Below are 15943 nucleotides of genomic sequence, written 5' to 3'. Positions count from 1 at the left end.
TAAAGGACGGGGAAATGACACCTAAGGCGTTTAGAGTCTAAACGTCTAAACTTTAGACCACATTTTGGGATCCGTTTGTGACACCTTTTATACGTCTCATTTCCTAAGTTTTATCTGCCATTAAATCCTATTGTTTACCATCTTGTTAGAACAAAACTAAGTCAGGCTGAATAAGAGAAAGAAGTGGTTTGTTTAAGATAAAATATGGAGCTTACTTCATGCAGATTTCTCAGAGAATTAAGCCAAACATAGCCATCTTATAAATTGATGAAACGATGACCTATTAATGATTTGATGTAAGTCTGCAAGCCTACTTTTGACTCTTCCGAGTTTATACATGTATAAAAAGATTGCCTATTCTAACTGATAAGAAAAAGAACAGTTCAAAAGTCCCAAGTCTCTTATTGGCCCCTCTAGAAAGCAAAGCATCTATAGATTCTATCATACAAGCAGACCTTCATTTGTTGTTACATGCTAAATGCCAAACAGTGCATTTAACATTCCTCTGTTTGCTCAGCTGAAGCATGAATCTTCGTCTGCAGAGCTGGCACACCCTCAAGGATGGACATTTTATTGCCCTTTCAGCCAGTAGCTGAAGTACTCATCACTCCGTGCTGGAGAAAGATCTCCCTCATGAGTCAGAGTTTTAGTGCAAGTTGACAGAGTTTTATTGGAATGGAGGCACAAACATCTTTCAGCTCAGAGCCATTAAATAAATTTGCCTGCACTTATCAGTGTGTTTCAACTTCCTCTAATGTTGCTGTGCTTCTGCTTGTTGGCTCAACACAGCTACTGTATGTGTAACATCTGACTGATGATGAACACCAACCAGTAGCAGTGTAAGGGAATTGTGATAGGGGGAGCCATGGTGCTAATGTGCTAATGATTTCTGCCAAAAAAAACAACAATGACAAATACTATAACTACAGACAAACGAGAATTACTTAGGCACAACTAATTCTGAACAAAGTAAGGTACGCACTGGACATTAAAAATTAGATTTAAATGATTACCTTGTGTCTTCTCTCCTTGCAGGTACATAGGCTATGTGTGTAGCATGGTTTCAGAGAAGCCCAGTCTACCACACTCCAAGCCTCTGGTGATCAAGGGCCTCACCATAAGTCCGGTCCCCTGCTTCAACAAGCAGCGTAGCGGCTGTCGGCCCTTCTGCGACGTCCTCATCGGAGAGACAAAGATCTTCACCACTGCACAGGAGTACGAGAGGATGAGGTAGGGAGTTGAGACTGATGCTCATATCATAAATCAAGAGCATTAAAGGGCAACACATCTGGAATTGTACATCAGAATCTTAATTGAAGTTTGTGAGCCTAAAATAGAAGTTGAGATTGTATGAAGTATATTAACTCTCCTCACTCTCTGCTTCCTTTCTCTCTTTGTGCACCATTTCCCCTTTATGTTTCACTCTCTTTTGCTGCTTCATTTTATTCTTTCCTCCATGTTTCTTCCCCTCACTCTGTACGTCCAGAGAGCACCGGGTCCAGGAGGGTAAGGTAGTGTTCTCCCTGGGTGTGAGCGTGCAAGGAGATGTCGTTGTTTCAGTTTACCACATGAGGTCGACCATTGGAGGACGTCTGCAGGCCAAGGTAAACGTGCTCTACACAGTATGCTATAGTACTTTACCGTTAGCATCTGTTAGGACGGGTGTTGATACAGCACAATTTTACAATTCATCATAAATGTATTATAATTATTTCGTGGACCTCCAGGCTATGGTTCACGGACCCCCAAGTGTCCCAGGAGCCCACTCTGAGAACCACTGATTTAGGGGCCCAAACTACAAACAGTGGCTGCGCTTCAATATCAATACTTCCATACTTTATTTGTATACCACAAACAATTAGTGCGTCTTTATCCGTGTAACACGTCTGATCACATCAACGTGATTTTTCGCCATTGGTGGTTCTTTAAAAAATAGGACAACAACTCCCATGATCCCACACTTCTTCATGACATCATCAAGTCCACTTTGACTAAGCCCTTTGTTATTGTTTTTTATTTTGAGCCCCCTAGTGGCGGAAATTACATGCTGTACATGTGAATTAGATCACCTCTTGTTATACTGTACAAAACTACACCTGACTGGACCAAGCGCTACCCATGGCCCCCTTATAGTCGCATAACAGTAGCTGATGGATTTGTACATAGGCTCATCTTATCTCCTGCAAGTTTATCTTATGAAAAGTTTGTGAAAATTTGTCAGAGACTACAGTACATTTGAATTATGATGTATTTTGGTGTGATACATATAAATATCACAAGGTCTAAACTGACACTTTGCCTCTGTCGGTAGGTGTCCAACACCCAAATCTTCCAGATCCAGTTCCACACTGGCTTCATCGCTCCTGGTACCACTGTGTTAAAGTTCAACAAGTAAGGACATTTCTTCTATTTAATTTCACTTGCATGACTGCGGCAGAAAAAACAAACTATGCTGCCCTTTACATTAACACAACAGTGAGTCCAAGTAACTGGTTGAAAGACAGAAATGCATATTCCAATATGTTTTCCTCCCTCTCTCCAGACCCGAACTGGATGCATGTGACTCTCCTGAGAAGTATCCCCAGCTTTTCCACGTGATACTCGACATTGAGGTGGAGGGAACAGACAAGCAAAAGGACCTGACGCCGCCGTGGGAGCAGTTCCCCTGTAAAGACCTCAGCCCCAACGTGCTCTTCTCCTGCCACCAGGAGCATCAGGACGCACTCGCTATCGCTGGTACATTAAGGGACGGGCACACTGTACATGTGTAAATCCATAACTACTATACTGTGCATCACATGAGATGAAAGGCTGTGTGTATTGGCTTCTGATGCGTGGGATTTTATCAGCCTCTCTTAGAAGCTCAATCACGAGGTCAGTGTTATATTTACATAGCTTAAACAACCAAAGATTAAACAGTGATTATAAGACATCTCTCGTGATACAAACGCATGGGAGCTGTAGTCCTAGTTGTTGAAAGTTACCTCGAGATATTTCCTTACTAAATTTGAAAAATCATGTGAAATTTTCAACAAGCTACAAGAATATAGACAGAAAAGTACAGTAACAAGTTTCAAATGAGACAAAAAGAGAAAGAAACACCAGCTAGCTACATGTCAAGCTAGCATGCTAGCTTACAAGCAGAATACCTTTCCTGGATTCAACAGTGTAAAACCTGTGTACCTGAATGACTGCGGATTCAATGTGTTTTCTAAAACATCTTCAGTGTGATATTTCTAATTGAAAATGTTGCATCATGTAATACACCAAATTTTACTGTTTTCCTGCTTAAACATGTTCCTAACCTAGATGTGATGTCATTTCAAAATGGCTACTAACAGCTAACTATTTCTTTAAGCTAACCATAAACATTAACCTTAAATACTACTAACCCTTAACTAACCGTAAAGCTGACTGCTAACCAAAAATAATGAGAAGAATTCAGAAGTTTGTAAAAATCTGACTTTTTCTCAAAAGGACAGAAACAATTAATTATAAAAAATTCTGTATTTAAAGTATTCAAATCTCTTAAGTAAGTAAAAGCAGCAAATTTCACCCTTTAAAGGTGCTCCATTAAAAGTACTTTTCACCTCTGAAGATGGTGCATACCTGCTATAAACCACTGATAAGGTTAAAGGACAGATATAAGAAAACACATTCACATACATTTACATGCAGACACATGAACAAGACAATAAACTAACCTTTATTTTTGTCCCTACAAGATGAGATGGAAGGATTGGATCTGGAGGGTAAGAAAGTAAAAGGCGACCACTTAAATCAGGAGACCTGTTAGAGAAGCTGTTGAGTACAGTGATATTAGTTAACCTGGGTTTATTTCAATTCCATCATAATCATGGATCCTATTGAGGAATACATCCTCTGTTAATGAAGGTCATCTGACTGTTTCCATTTACAATCTGTATTGATGGAATTGAAATGACCCCAATCCTTCTTATGCAGCGATGTATCACTTTGGTGGACGATTTTTAAATCTTATTATGGCATAAAAACTTATAATCTGAGGATCTGAACAAGTGAGAAGTGTTAGTGTTCTTCTAATACACATCCACTAATATATTACGGGTGTGAATGTGAATATGGAGGACTTGGAAAAAAGACAGAATCCCATTGCTAATAAAGGAAACAAGGTGTACAAGTGATATAAATGTTCTACCAAAGTGAAATATTGCTCTAGATTAATACTACCTGATGTTTATAGTGATGCTGTACATCCCATCCCTTCGTTAAAAGCATACCGACGGGTTCTTGTAAAGAAAGATTTATCGTGTTGTTTTGGAAATGATCTCCTCCAATTAGCTAAAAGCTGCTACCAGTGGCAAACTGCAAAGTATGCAGCATATTGCAGCTTAATAGTGCACAGTATCAGGAGAATAGCTGGTGCTTGTAGCTGAGGTGATCTATGTAGTGGCCCATTAGTCCCTACTTTGCTCTTCCTCTCAACCCACTCTGTGAATTTCCTGCTTTGCTACCTCTATCTTCCAAACTTTGTCTACCTTTCTCATTTAGTAATTCGTCTTTTCTTTCTGTCTGATCCTTTTGCAGAGCCGAGCCGGCCGCACGGAGGTCCAGAAGGTCGGGGCCACGGCGAGGAGAGCGAGCCCTCGGACGACGAGATGCTCTCTCTCTCCAGCCAGCGAAGCAGCACCAGCACGGCCCCCCATAAACCCGACCCCCCTGCCCCTGCAGCCCAAGCACCCGCCGAGGAAGTGGATCTACTCGGTCTGGATGGAGGGGTGATCAACCGACCGTCAGCTCAAGCCCCGTCTGGTGCAGCTGCAACCACTGACCTCCTCGGGGACCTGTTTGGGGGCCCATCCCAGCCAACCAGTGGGCCGTCATCTGCCCAGTCCACTCCACATAAAGTAGTCCCAAACACTGCCTCGCCATGTCCTTCTCCTGCACCGCAAGGTGAGAGAAAATACCCTAATACAGTGTATTCAAATAGTACCTGAAAGCACTGTTCATGTTGCCACTTGGAAAAAAGAATAACACTGCTGGGTTTGTTTGTTTCCCTCAGCGTTTGATCCCTTTGGGGCGGGTCCCATGCCCAAGCCTCAGGACATGATGGGTTCCTTCCTCGGACCAGGTAACGCGGGGCAACCAGACCCCTTCCTGCATGCTGCTCGCTCTCCATCACCCACCCTGCAGCCTACAAGCTTGGGTAAGGCATGCTTCTGCTGCTGCTGCTCTGCTGCTTTCTCTCACTCTGAACATGTTCGATGCAATAAAGCCTTTTAAAAGAGACAACACCAGGGTAAGGCACGTTTATACAGTATCTGCAATTCTGCTGCCATGCCTGAACACATAAACATGCTTGTGATTCATTAAACTGCACCGTGTTTTTTATATATTTTTTAGCTTTGCCCTACTTGCTGCTTACCCTGCCTTTTTTGTTGCTGCTGTGTGTTTGGTACTGACTTGGTTTGCATTTTGTATGAGCAGTGTGTTTGCAATCTGTATGATCAGTAGAAATTGCACAGGCCTCCAGCATGAAGCCGATCAACTAACATTTCAGCAAACTATTCACACTTTTTTTGACTTATATGTTTACAGAGCAGATTTGATTAGTGTAGCGAGACAACTTCATAATTATAAAGATGCCTTTTTTGTTGTGACTCTAACCAACCTGAGCTCATAGTAATGACCTTTACAGTGACACTTCTTTAGTTTCTTTTAAGCAACGAAATATCAACATACATTTAGACATCCACCAGCCCCAGTAATGCCTCTCAGGAGTCAGTCGGGTTTATTTTCTCTGGCTGCGAGGGTTCAAGTTGCTCTCTTGTCTCTTAACCTTTATGTGCTCTTATAGGACGGAGTTCCCCGGGCCCGCCCACCACCCCAACGGTCAACATTCAGCAGCAAAACGCCATGGGAGGATGGGACTGGAACAGACCTGCTACCACAAGCACAGGTAAGAACTGACAGAGCCCATACCTCCACAAAGGCCAACAGTAGTCCAGTCTTCTATGATATGCAAATCTGCAACACAACCACCATATATGTTTGGATATATTATGTATCATGTCAAATATGGTTATGCCTAGCTTAAGCATCATGATGTCAGCTGTCATTTAGTTTCTTAATGTGTAAAAAATATGAAGAAAAAGTATTATCATGTTTTAGATTTTCATTGTTGTCTGTTGATTTGTCCAGGATCAGGCTTTGGTATGGGCAGTCGGTCAGCAACTACAAGCCCCACAGGCTCCGTACACAGCACCCCCACCCACCAAACAAAGCCAAACACCCTGGACCCGTTCGCTGACATAGGCAACCTCGGTGGAAGCCTCGGAGGTCAGTCACTGAAAAATTCCTTGTTTGCTTTCTTTCACCACCATCTTTTTATAATCATAAACTGTGTCTTTTCCAGGTTCTGGCTTCTCCAGCAAACCCACCACCCCTACTGGAACTACACCTTCCCATCCACCAATGGGCTCTCCGTCTCGGCCTCCTCCATCTCCGCAGCACGCTCACACAGGAGCCGGCTTCCCCTCGTGGCAGCCAGGTGCTGGTGGCGGTGGAGGGTGGCAACCCCAAGGACAGGGCCCCGCCCCGCAGCCAAAGCCCAGCCCCAGTCACACCGCCGCCATGCCTCACACATCGCCCCAAAACCGACCCAACTACAACGTCAGCTTCTCTGCTATGGGAGGGGGCTCGCCCAGCGCAGGGGGCAAAGTACAGGCTAACATGGGTGAGCAGGAGGTGTTGAATTCGATTTCATGTGGTGTGTTATGTAAATGCTGTGGTCGGGGTGGCCATAACTTAGGTCCTCTTCACATTTGGTATTAACGTGGTTTTTGTATCTCTGTGCCAGGTACGAAGCCCAAAGTCTCAGCTGCCAACTTCGATGACCTGCTGTCTGGTCAGGGCTTCGCAGGGACCAAAGAGAAGAAGGGCCCCAGGACTATAGCAGAGATGAGGAAGGAGGAGATGGCCAAAGAGATGGACCCTGAGAAAATAAAGGCAGGGGGCTTTTAACATGCTGTGAAATTGATAAACACATGCATTATAAGGAGTAGTACTTCCTCTTGAAGTCCCATGACTCTTGCGTCACTACATCTGAGTAGAGTAACTGTTTAAAATCAGTTCACTGGGTTTCTCTGTTTATCAAGTGGAGCACAATAGAAGCAATTCAGCAATTCCCAAAAGTAGGATAGTGTACTCAAAATCTATTAAAGCCTTTCTGTTTATTCCAGAATTAATGAAGCGACTAATGTCGGTCTCCCATGACCAAACTTTGGTTCCTCTAATTACTCTTTAAAAAACTTTTCACTAGAGCCAAAATCACTGAACGAATTTTTGCTAATTATTGTTCCAAATCTGGTCGTCCCTGGCTAATGGCTCCCCTCCTCTCCCTCTCCTCTTTGTGACCCAGATTCTGGACTGGATCGAGGGGAAGGAGCGTAACATCCGAGCTCTGCTGTCCACCATGCATACTGTGCTGTGGGAGGGAGAGACGCGCTGGAAGCCCGTGGGCATGGCTGACCTGGTTACTCCAGAACAGGTCAAGAAGGTCTACCGCAAGGCAGTCCTGGTCGTCCACCCAGATAAGGTAAGACAGATGATAGCGGTGGGACTTCATGATAATTATAATAAAGTGAGGACTTTGGTGGTAGATGAAACAAGGCGGCTCTCTCATAACATCAAACAAGTTCTCTTTTATTAACCCTCATGTCATTTTTCTAATTTTTGGGGTCCACAGACTCCACTGTGTTATGTGTAACACAAAACGGGGAAAAACGTTTCACACCTGCATGCAGGAGCCGCTGCAACAACCGCCTACCTTTGAGAATGTTGCCCAAGAAAGTAAAATGTTTTTAAAGCCACCGCAGTCAAAGGCTGCGATGACAGGACGGTTCTTTTGGTGAACATCATAGTGCTGCCACAGCCCACAAGCTAGTTTGGCTAGCAAGCTAGCTTGTCTTATGACTTAAGTTGTTAGCGCTGTATTGTTCAACTTTGGGTATTGAGACATCAGCCTTATAAGCTCCTCCACCTTCTTTCTCTTTTCATCATTTCTTTCTTTTCTAACCAACGTTTTCCTTTTGAATTTTTGCTATGCTAGCAAGATAGCTTATCTTAAAGCATCTAAATTGCTAGCACTGCTTTTCTTTGCTATGCTATGCTAGCAAGATAGCTTGTCTTAAAGCATCTAAGTTGCTAGCACTGCGTTTCTTTGCTATGCTATGCTAGCAAGATAGCTTGTCTTAGAACTAATAAGCTGCTATACTGATCACTCTTTCCTCTGCTGTTCCGCTGCTCCTGTCCCCGACACTTCACGTAACTCGTGCACACACACTTATGTTCTCTCTCACTCGCTCTACCGCCCCACGCTCACACACTTAGGTCTTCCCAAAACAGAGCTACGTTCACAGACTAACACCAACCAAGTTCTGTCAACACCAATTACACAGACACATATAAGCATATAAAAATCTGCTAATTTTATTTAGCCATGTATTCATTCAACAGACACAGAGCGTCAGACTCCATGCTCTCAGGAAGTATCAAACTGCTAAAACAATGACAAAATGTTATAAAGTATATTTCTGCAGTTTTACTGTTTGTGTTTATCTCATGTTGAACACAAAATTTTTCACACATGACGTAAACAAAGACAGAAAAACAACGAAAACAATAAAAAAAATTACGATTTGAAAGATGTGATAAACGTTGGATCCAAAATAAGTGCTCAACAAGTCAATTAAAGAGCTGTTATCCTGGTGAATGGAGTTGGCAGCACCATGAAGGTGATTGATTATATCCACAATGGTTGCATTATAATCAGGCACAAAGGTACAACATTCAGAACCAATGATAGCACAAGTTCCTCCTTGGGCCGCTAACAGAAAATCCAAAGCTGCTCGGTTTTGAAGCGCTAGAAGTCTAACAGAGGCGAGTTCACTGGATATGAGCAAGAGGGCCTTACCAGTCTCGTTAGCTATTACTTCTATTGCATGAGACAGATCGGCGATTTGATCCAACGTAGACATAACTCCGTATGTGGGGAGAAGGGTGCCCAGTACGTTCTTGAAAGGCGATTGATGATGAGTCCCAAATATATCTGAAAGTCCTCGTTGTACTCGTTTATGAAGAGGGTTCTGGGGCAGGGAGTGAGCCACTCTCATAGCCGGGACGATGTAGGCCAAGCCGCAGCGACCTTTGTAGTCCACAGGAAGATACGGGTATGCGAGGGTTCCACACACCCAGTACATTCCTACAGGAGAGGAGATGGAGCAGCTAGCAGTGCGGCGAGCTAGAGCGCTAAGCCGAGGCTGGCCTGCTGCTTTCAAACACCGCTGAGGTCCCAAATCCAGCGATTTGGAGACAATATTTGTCACTTCTGAGTCCCATTTAAAAGTTCGAAGGCAGTCCGATTGTCCTACAGGTGTCTCGCCATCGTTCTGGATACACCAAGGGAACGGCTGAGGGATCAGCAGGACAGGAACAGGTTTGGGGCGTTTGAGACACTTCTGGCAGTTCACGTGTCCTCTGGAACAGTTCAGTGGTCTCATTTTGGAGACGCTGCCACAATCAGGGTGAGACTGAGACAAGGGGATGTGCATGAGGCGGCAGGTGTCACAGTCAGAGGCGGGTAAGGCCATTAGAGGTAAACCCTCTCCGGCTGTGTAGGGCATCAGGCCGCAGACGTAGCAGCTGGAATTAGGGCGTATGGTGTTGGCTACCTGCCATGCCATTGTGAGAAAAATGTTGATATTATCTACTCTTACGTCTGGTGCTTTCATGGTCTTTGGAGCTCCCGTGGTGGACTCCGGCATGATCAGAATTAAGAGGAGTAGGATCAGTGGCATCCTCGCTCTGGATCTTCACAGGTAGACTCTAGGGCAGTTTTGCGCATGTGGTTTGTTTAATATAGAGTAGGTTCCAGGTTATAGCTGAGCATCAGGTGTCCGAAGGGCAGGTTGGACCTCTGAAATGCACACAGTGAACAGAGGATGACCTACATTTGCAAAGAAAACCGGGGTTTCTTACTGGTCTTAAAAATGGCGAGCCAATAATGTCCACCCATCCACCACAAAGGGAAAAACGACAAGGCAAAGAAAAGGCAATCATTCAGCAACAACTGAGCTCACCTGTGGTTTCAGTCCTCAGGTAGACATCACAAGCATGCATCACAAGAAGGAGAGAGTGCAGCTTCTCAGCCCTCTCTTTATTAGAGCGTGAGCAGGCACAGCCCAGAGTGTACACAATCACAGGAGTCGTGTGAGTGAATCACAAGATCAATACCTGCTTATCAGTCGTTACAAGACGGCAGGTTTTCAATCATCCACACAGGGCAGACTTGGAGGCAGCCTTATGATAGCGGTTGCATAATCCCACAAAACACGAGCACATGTATTTAGGACAACAGAAAGTAAATGCCAATGACATAAAAGCAGGCTTAACCTGACAGATGGACGCGATGGCATACACACAATGTGTAAACACACACAAAGATGCTCACATGCACCTCTGGACTTCACTTAAAACACACACAGATGTTTGTTAAGAGGAAATATTGAACACGCAAACTTGTTCATGTATTGGACTTAAATCTGTTATCAGTGGCTTCACCGTAAAGGTCAAAAGCCAGATGTAAAGAGTAGACAAAATATACAAGTGATAAAACAGCTCAAAACCAAATATGGTGAATCATCTGAATTAAAAGCAGTTTTTATAATATTTTGGGCAATTCTGCAATTTTATTTTGATTTGTTTTTATTTATTTGTTGAGCGGCACAGTGGTGCAGTGGTCAGCGCTGTCACATCACAGCTAGAAGGTTCCTGGTTCGAATCGTGGTTCGGACATAGTCTGAAGGACCCCAGTATTTTTGAATGAATTGATCAGTGTGTTTGTATCCGTCAAATTCCTTTTTTTCTATATGTGTGTTGATATTATGGCTCTTAACTGTAATATGTTTTATATCCAAGTGGTTTGTTTTTTTCTAAGCTTTGAGTTTGGCATTTACTTGTAGCCATCTTGTTTTTTCGGAGACAGAAGTGACTATATGAAAAGAAAAGGAGGATACACATTCGGGCTGTGATGGTACTGGTTGGTGGTGACTGGATAGTTGTTGTTGTAGCGGCAAAACTAGCATGTCGTGAGACTACGCACGGGCTCGTCTGTGCCGATTAGATGCGCAGAGGGTTAAAACAGTAGCCAGGTTTCGTTCTGTTTGGGAAAGATGAGGTGCTTCCCTTGGACGCGTGGATAGTGAGTTTACTGTGTCCCTTTATTTTTTTATGTGTCAGAGACGCTGACACTGGGTCCACCCTGCAGTCGGCACCACATAACGGCGGTAATGTGGTCATGTGGTTACGTCACAGCCCTAATACACACAGCTACGCCTCCATCCTGATTCACAGGTCGCTGAGGTAGTTACTTGTCAAACAAAAAATAGAAATCATACCCAGCTTTATTTTCAAGTTAACACTAAATGGGGCCACAATTTACAAAATGACCATCTTGCTGAATTGAAGAAGTCTTGAAAATATCGTAAAGGGACCATAAATAAAGGTGATTTTCTTCTGGGTTTAACTCTGTCTGTTTTCCCCTCTCCCCTCACAGGCCACAGGACAGCCCTATGAACAATATGCCAAGATGATTTTCATGGAACTAAATGACGCCTGGTCAGAATTTGAAAGCCAAGGACAAAAACCGCTCTACTGAATAAAGAGCGAGAGGAAGTGAGCGAGGAGAGGATGTCCCCGCTGATTCTGTCATCCAAGCCTAAAAACGTGTCACCACCTCTGGTCAACATACTACAGCCACACCCTCCAACATCTGCCTTTATACCCGTGCTTTGACCCATACGTCTTCTGTCACCACACACACAGAAAATCCAGTTGATCTGCAAAGACAGCAAAACACTAAAGAACTCCAGTATCCAGACTTACGAATGACTCCCTGTAGCTCAGACGTGCTTACCTACTGTATGTATGTGGTGCAACATAGTCCGTCCTTGTCGAGTGTCCTTAGCCCTGAACCAGCCCACCAATCAAAGCAGAGTCACCGGGATGTCTGGGAGGACAGAGAAACGCTTGATTCAGAGGGAGATCAAAAAGAGAACGGAGACGACGGACAACACGAGATAAGAAAAACACACATCAGGGAGAAAACTAAACAAGCATTTCACAGACTGCTCGACGTTGTAGTCATTCAGGGCAGCAGAGAGTGTAAGGCACAAGAAAGCATTTAACAGCGAAAGTGGATTTTGCTTTGAAATTTGTGTGAATATTGGATCCATGATAACTTCCCTCATATCAAGTCTACAGTTTTTATTCAATGAAATGTTTTAAACCTGTCCAAAAAGAGGCGGTTGTAAGAAGTACGAAGTGTTGTGTGTATGACAGAGAACGAAAGCATACTGCTATTACTGGTCATGACATAACTCTGATTACAGGTTAGCTTCCATCTGCATTAGCCTTAAAAGTCAGTCTGATGGGGATGATTGAAAATGACTAAATAGATTTCATAAACACACGAGGTTTTATAATTAAAGACACAGGTCAGACGGCTGCTACAATTTCAAATCCTGACAGAGTGAAAAAGGTATCGTCCTGTTGGGCGCTTGGCCTTGTGTGTTTCCATGTTTGCAGGGACGATTGCATACTGTATTCTTTGGACGAGCACATGTACAGTACCACACATGAAGCACCGTGAGGCCTCATGCATACTCACTCATACAGTAACGTGTATGTTTCGTTTGAAAGGGAGCTCTGTGAAAGCACAAATTTAACCCTGGTGCAGCTTTGAGGAAAACCACTGTTATTTATTAACTTTTTCATCTTCATTGTGTTGTTTTGTGTAACAGACCTGCTGCATTCATGTCATCAGTTTTGGGTCGATATGTAAATCTCTACTAAAATCATTGGAATTACTTGTGAGAGAAGTTCACAATTTGTTTGTATAACCTGTTTAAGAATGCAATATATACAGTATTTCCAAACTACAGAAATGGCGCGTGTGCGTAGAACCTGCAGTGCTGCACATCTGGCGTTTCTATTGGCCAGACGAACTCCCTCAAAGAGTGATTTTGAAGAGATGGAGCATGATCCCGTTAACCCGACTGATCAGTGACTTTATCCGCTCCAGGAGTCAACTCCCACATATGTCATCGAACAGTTTTATCGAAGCACTGATTTGACTGCAAAATGTTTTTTTTATTACTTTGTATGATTTGTTTACATTGGTGACACATTTCTGTCACAACGCTGACACTTTTATTTATAGTCATCTTGCAGCTTTTTGTCTGGATGAGTTAAAGTTGATGTGTTTCCACCAAAAGAACCAGTAACTTTTAGTCTCAGGAGCTTCTTTTTAAAGGGACTTAAAGGTTCCTCCAGCCCATTGTTGACTGCGTTTCCACAGAGGTCAAAGGTCTAAAGATGTCTAAAACCAAACACCAATCAGAAATGTTCACTTCTGCAAGGACCAGCCTAAAGTACCTATTGAAAAGCACTACCACCAGTATAGGGACCATTTGAAGTCCGTGGCACTTTATTTAGACCCTGGTCCCTGCAGTTGAAACACACTAATGTCCTCCACAGGTCCCTGGGGAAAGTTCCCGTGGTGGAAACATAGCTAATGACACTACTTCATATCAAAAGTAAGGTACGACACATGGCTCAAACTTTATTCCAGAAGAGACGTACATTCTCTCTTTGTAGTTTACCCGACATGCTGACTCGTGCGCATGTCTGAAAGGTAGAAATTTACTCTTGAAGTTCTGAATTATGTTTCTCAAAGACCTGGGATAACGTCCATGGGCCGATGTAAAACAAAACATACGTATTAAATTATCATCAGGTGGAAACTGGACCAACTTCTTGTAGTGGTTTGAGGTTTCACAGGACGCTAACATGGTTCTTAATCATCCTCAGCTTCAAGCATTGTATTACTGATTTATTATGTTTTTTGTCACCCGTCATCAATTCAAAAATCATTTGGAACAAAAGCAAAAGGAGAATAATGTTTGCCTTCATACATCCCTGAAGTGTCCAAGTTCTCTGTATCATTACTGTCTTCATGCCCTCGCTCTTTCTCTCTTTGTCTCTGAGATTAAGAAAACAGATTTAATCATTTTTGTGGTCGTCTTTAACCATTCACTTTGTTTTTCCCCTTTATTGGACTTCATTATTGTCCAGGATTCCCAGTTTGTTCGTCTGTGTTTAGGATGTGGAGTGACTACTGAGAAAAAGAGTATGACTGCTGGGACCCGGAGTGGATCAGGAGATAAATAATGTCTTCAGTGGGACCCGGATAAAGACACTGGATGTCAGACTGAAAATGTTGAACTCTGATCCAGAGGCTCCTGCTTTCTTTGGTGACTTACTAGACACAGGAGGTGTGTAGTATGTGCTTCTGTGGGACCTACATGTGAAATAACCCTCATAAGCTCCCTCGCTGACTGAATTCTCTATCTTACGGCTATGTTAAAAAGCTAACCTCTATATTGTAGTCAATGGATGTGTGTTGTTTGCAGTTGTGGTATGTATGGAAGTGATCAGATTTGGCTACAGACTACTAGTACGTTATGTGTTTGCCTGTCTGCTGTTCAAGTATTACTAACCTGTGTAAAGATTCTGTTCACGTGCTCCTTTTCAGTTCTGTTAACCGTTACAGGATGTACAAAATGATCAAGTGCAGCGCACAACAATAAATAGGAAACAGAAAACTGGAGGGATAAGCAGCTTCCATCAGGGTTTATGTGTCTGTGTGTGTTTATCCTTTTGACCAGTAGAGGGCAGCAGAGGACAATACATTAACTACACTATAATCATCCTGTCGTAGTAGTATCTAAAACAACCATCTAAAAGTCTGTAATCTTCTGTCAGCAAAATATACAAAAAGAAAACAAAGTTAAAAAACCTGCCATTTAACTGATATTTTGGTAAATCATCATTTTATTGTCGCTGATGCATCAATTTCTATGTATTATTTAATTATTGTAGCTGGCTGAGGTGGACAGTTTATATTATAACTTTATACTGTTAGCTGTTTAAGTCCAGTAGTTTCCAGCGTAGGGGTCAGGAGGACGCGTAAATGGGACAGGACAGAGGGGAAAAAATCATGTTCTAATACACAGATTTCTGATCATAGTTTGGATTTTTGATATTTTGCCAATTTTACTTCCCTTGGCATCAAATAGGTATTTAAAGTAATACATTCAATGGTGATTGAAAGCCTTTGCATTTGCAGAATTATGGACTGGGTGTCTGACGTGACTTCACAAAATCACAAGCGGCGCCCAGTTAGTGACGCGTTTTCCATCACCCAGCAGTGGTTGGTCTGCCAGAGAGGGTAGGCGGAGCTAAGTGGCTGCTTTTCCAATCTCTGCAAGTGTTGCGAGTAAACAGTAATCTACTATGGCTGAACAAACAAAGAAAAGATCGATGACTACAGATACAACTTCAAAAGTAAGTGAAAATCCAAAGAAAAAGAAACAAACTCGACGCTCAGATGAAGGCAAACAGTCTAAAAAGGAAAGCGACCGTCAGCGAGGAAAATCAAGAGTTACAACCGTTACAAAAGGAGCCAACCGTAGATGTCTGGTTATCTCGGAAGTGTGCTTCCGCAATTGCCGATTATCGCCACAGGTGCTGCCAAATAGAACGAAACTGAGATCTTCGAGATTAAAACTTTAAATGACACCATTTAAACAACTAGGTCTATGTGTCATAATCAAATCTCACACAAGTCTAAGTGTATTAAACAACAAATTGTATATTTAATTAAAACAGAGTCTATGCGATAGTGGGTCTACAGGAATGGAGGGTGAATAAATGATCCTTCCACTGTAAAAAGTGACCTCTCACAGCTCACCTGCAGTACCATCAAGGCCCATCAGGGGGAAGCAGCCCACACTTAGGGAATCACTGCTGAATGGTTTTAAAGTGAAACCTTAAAGTTAAGGGT

General features: G+C 43.0%; 1 protein-coding gene across 1 annotated transcript in view; it reads left to right on the top strand.

The window, feature by feature from the left end:
* The window catches only part of dnajc6 (DnaJ (Hsp40) homolog, subfamily C, member 6), a 38934-nt gene extending 24217 nt beyond the window's left edge, over window positions 1-14717 (top strand). The window contains exons 7-18 of the mRNA XM_069680379.1: window positions 1036-1230; window positions 1487-1604; window positions 2312-2391; window positions 2543-2736; window positions 4567-4932; window positions 5042-5110; window positions 5837-5938; window positions 6181-6318; window positions 6395-6715; window positions 6839-6987; window positions 7400-7576; window positions 11594-14717. Coding sequence (XP_069536480.1) covers window positions 1036-1230; window positions 1487-1604; window positions 2312-2391; window positions 2543-2736; window positions 4567-4932; window positions 5042-5110; window positions 5837-5938; window positions 6181-6318; window positions 6395-6715; window positions 6839-6987; window positions 7400-7576; window positions 11594-11695 — 2011 coding nt within the window. The 3' untranslated portion in view covers window positions 11696-14717. The remainder of the gene's footprint in view (window positions 1-1035; window positions 1231-1486; window positions 1605-2311; window positions 2392-2542; window positions 2737-4566; window positions 4933-5041; window positions 5111-5836; window positions 5939-6180; window positions 6319-6394; window positions 6716-6838; window positions 6988-7399; window positions 7577-11593) is intronic.
* Window positions 14718-15943: the final 1226 nt, after the last annotated feature.

This window comes from Semicossyphus pulcher, unplaced genomic scaffold, assembly GCF_022749685.1.
Source record: "Semicossyphus pulcher isolate SPU_LCO1_2020_fin unplaced genomic scaffold, fSemPul1.0.p SCAF_4, whole genome shotgun sequence".
In the NCBI taxonomy this organism is placed as follows: Eukaryota; Metazoa; Chordata; class Actinopteri; order Labriformes; family Labridae; genus Semicossyphus; species Semicossyphus pulcher.
The sequence above is the reverse complement of the archived record's forward strand: the minus strand, read 5'-3'. Positions and strand labels throughout refer to the sequence as shown.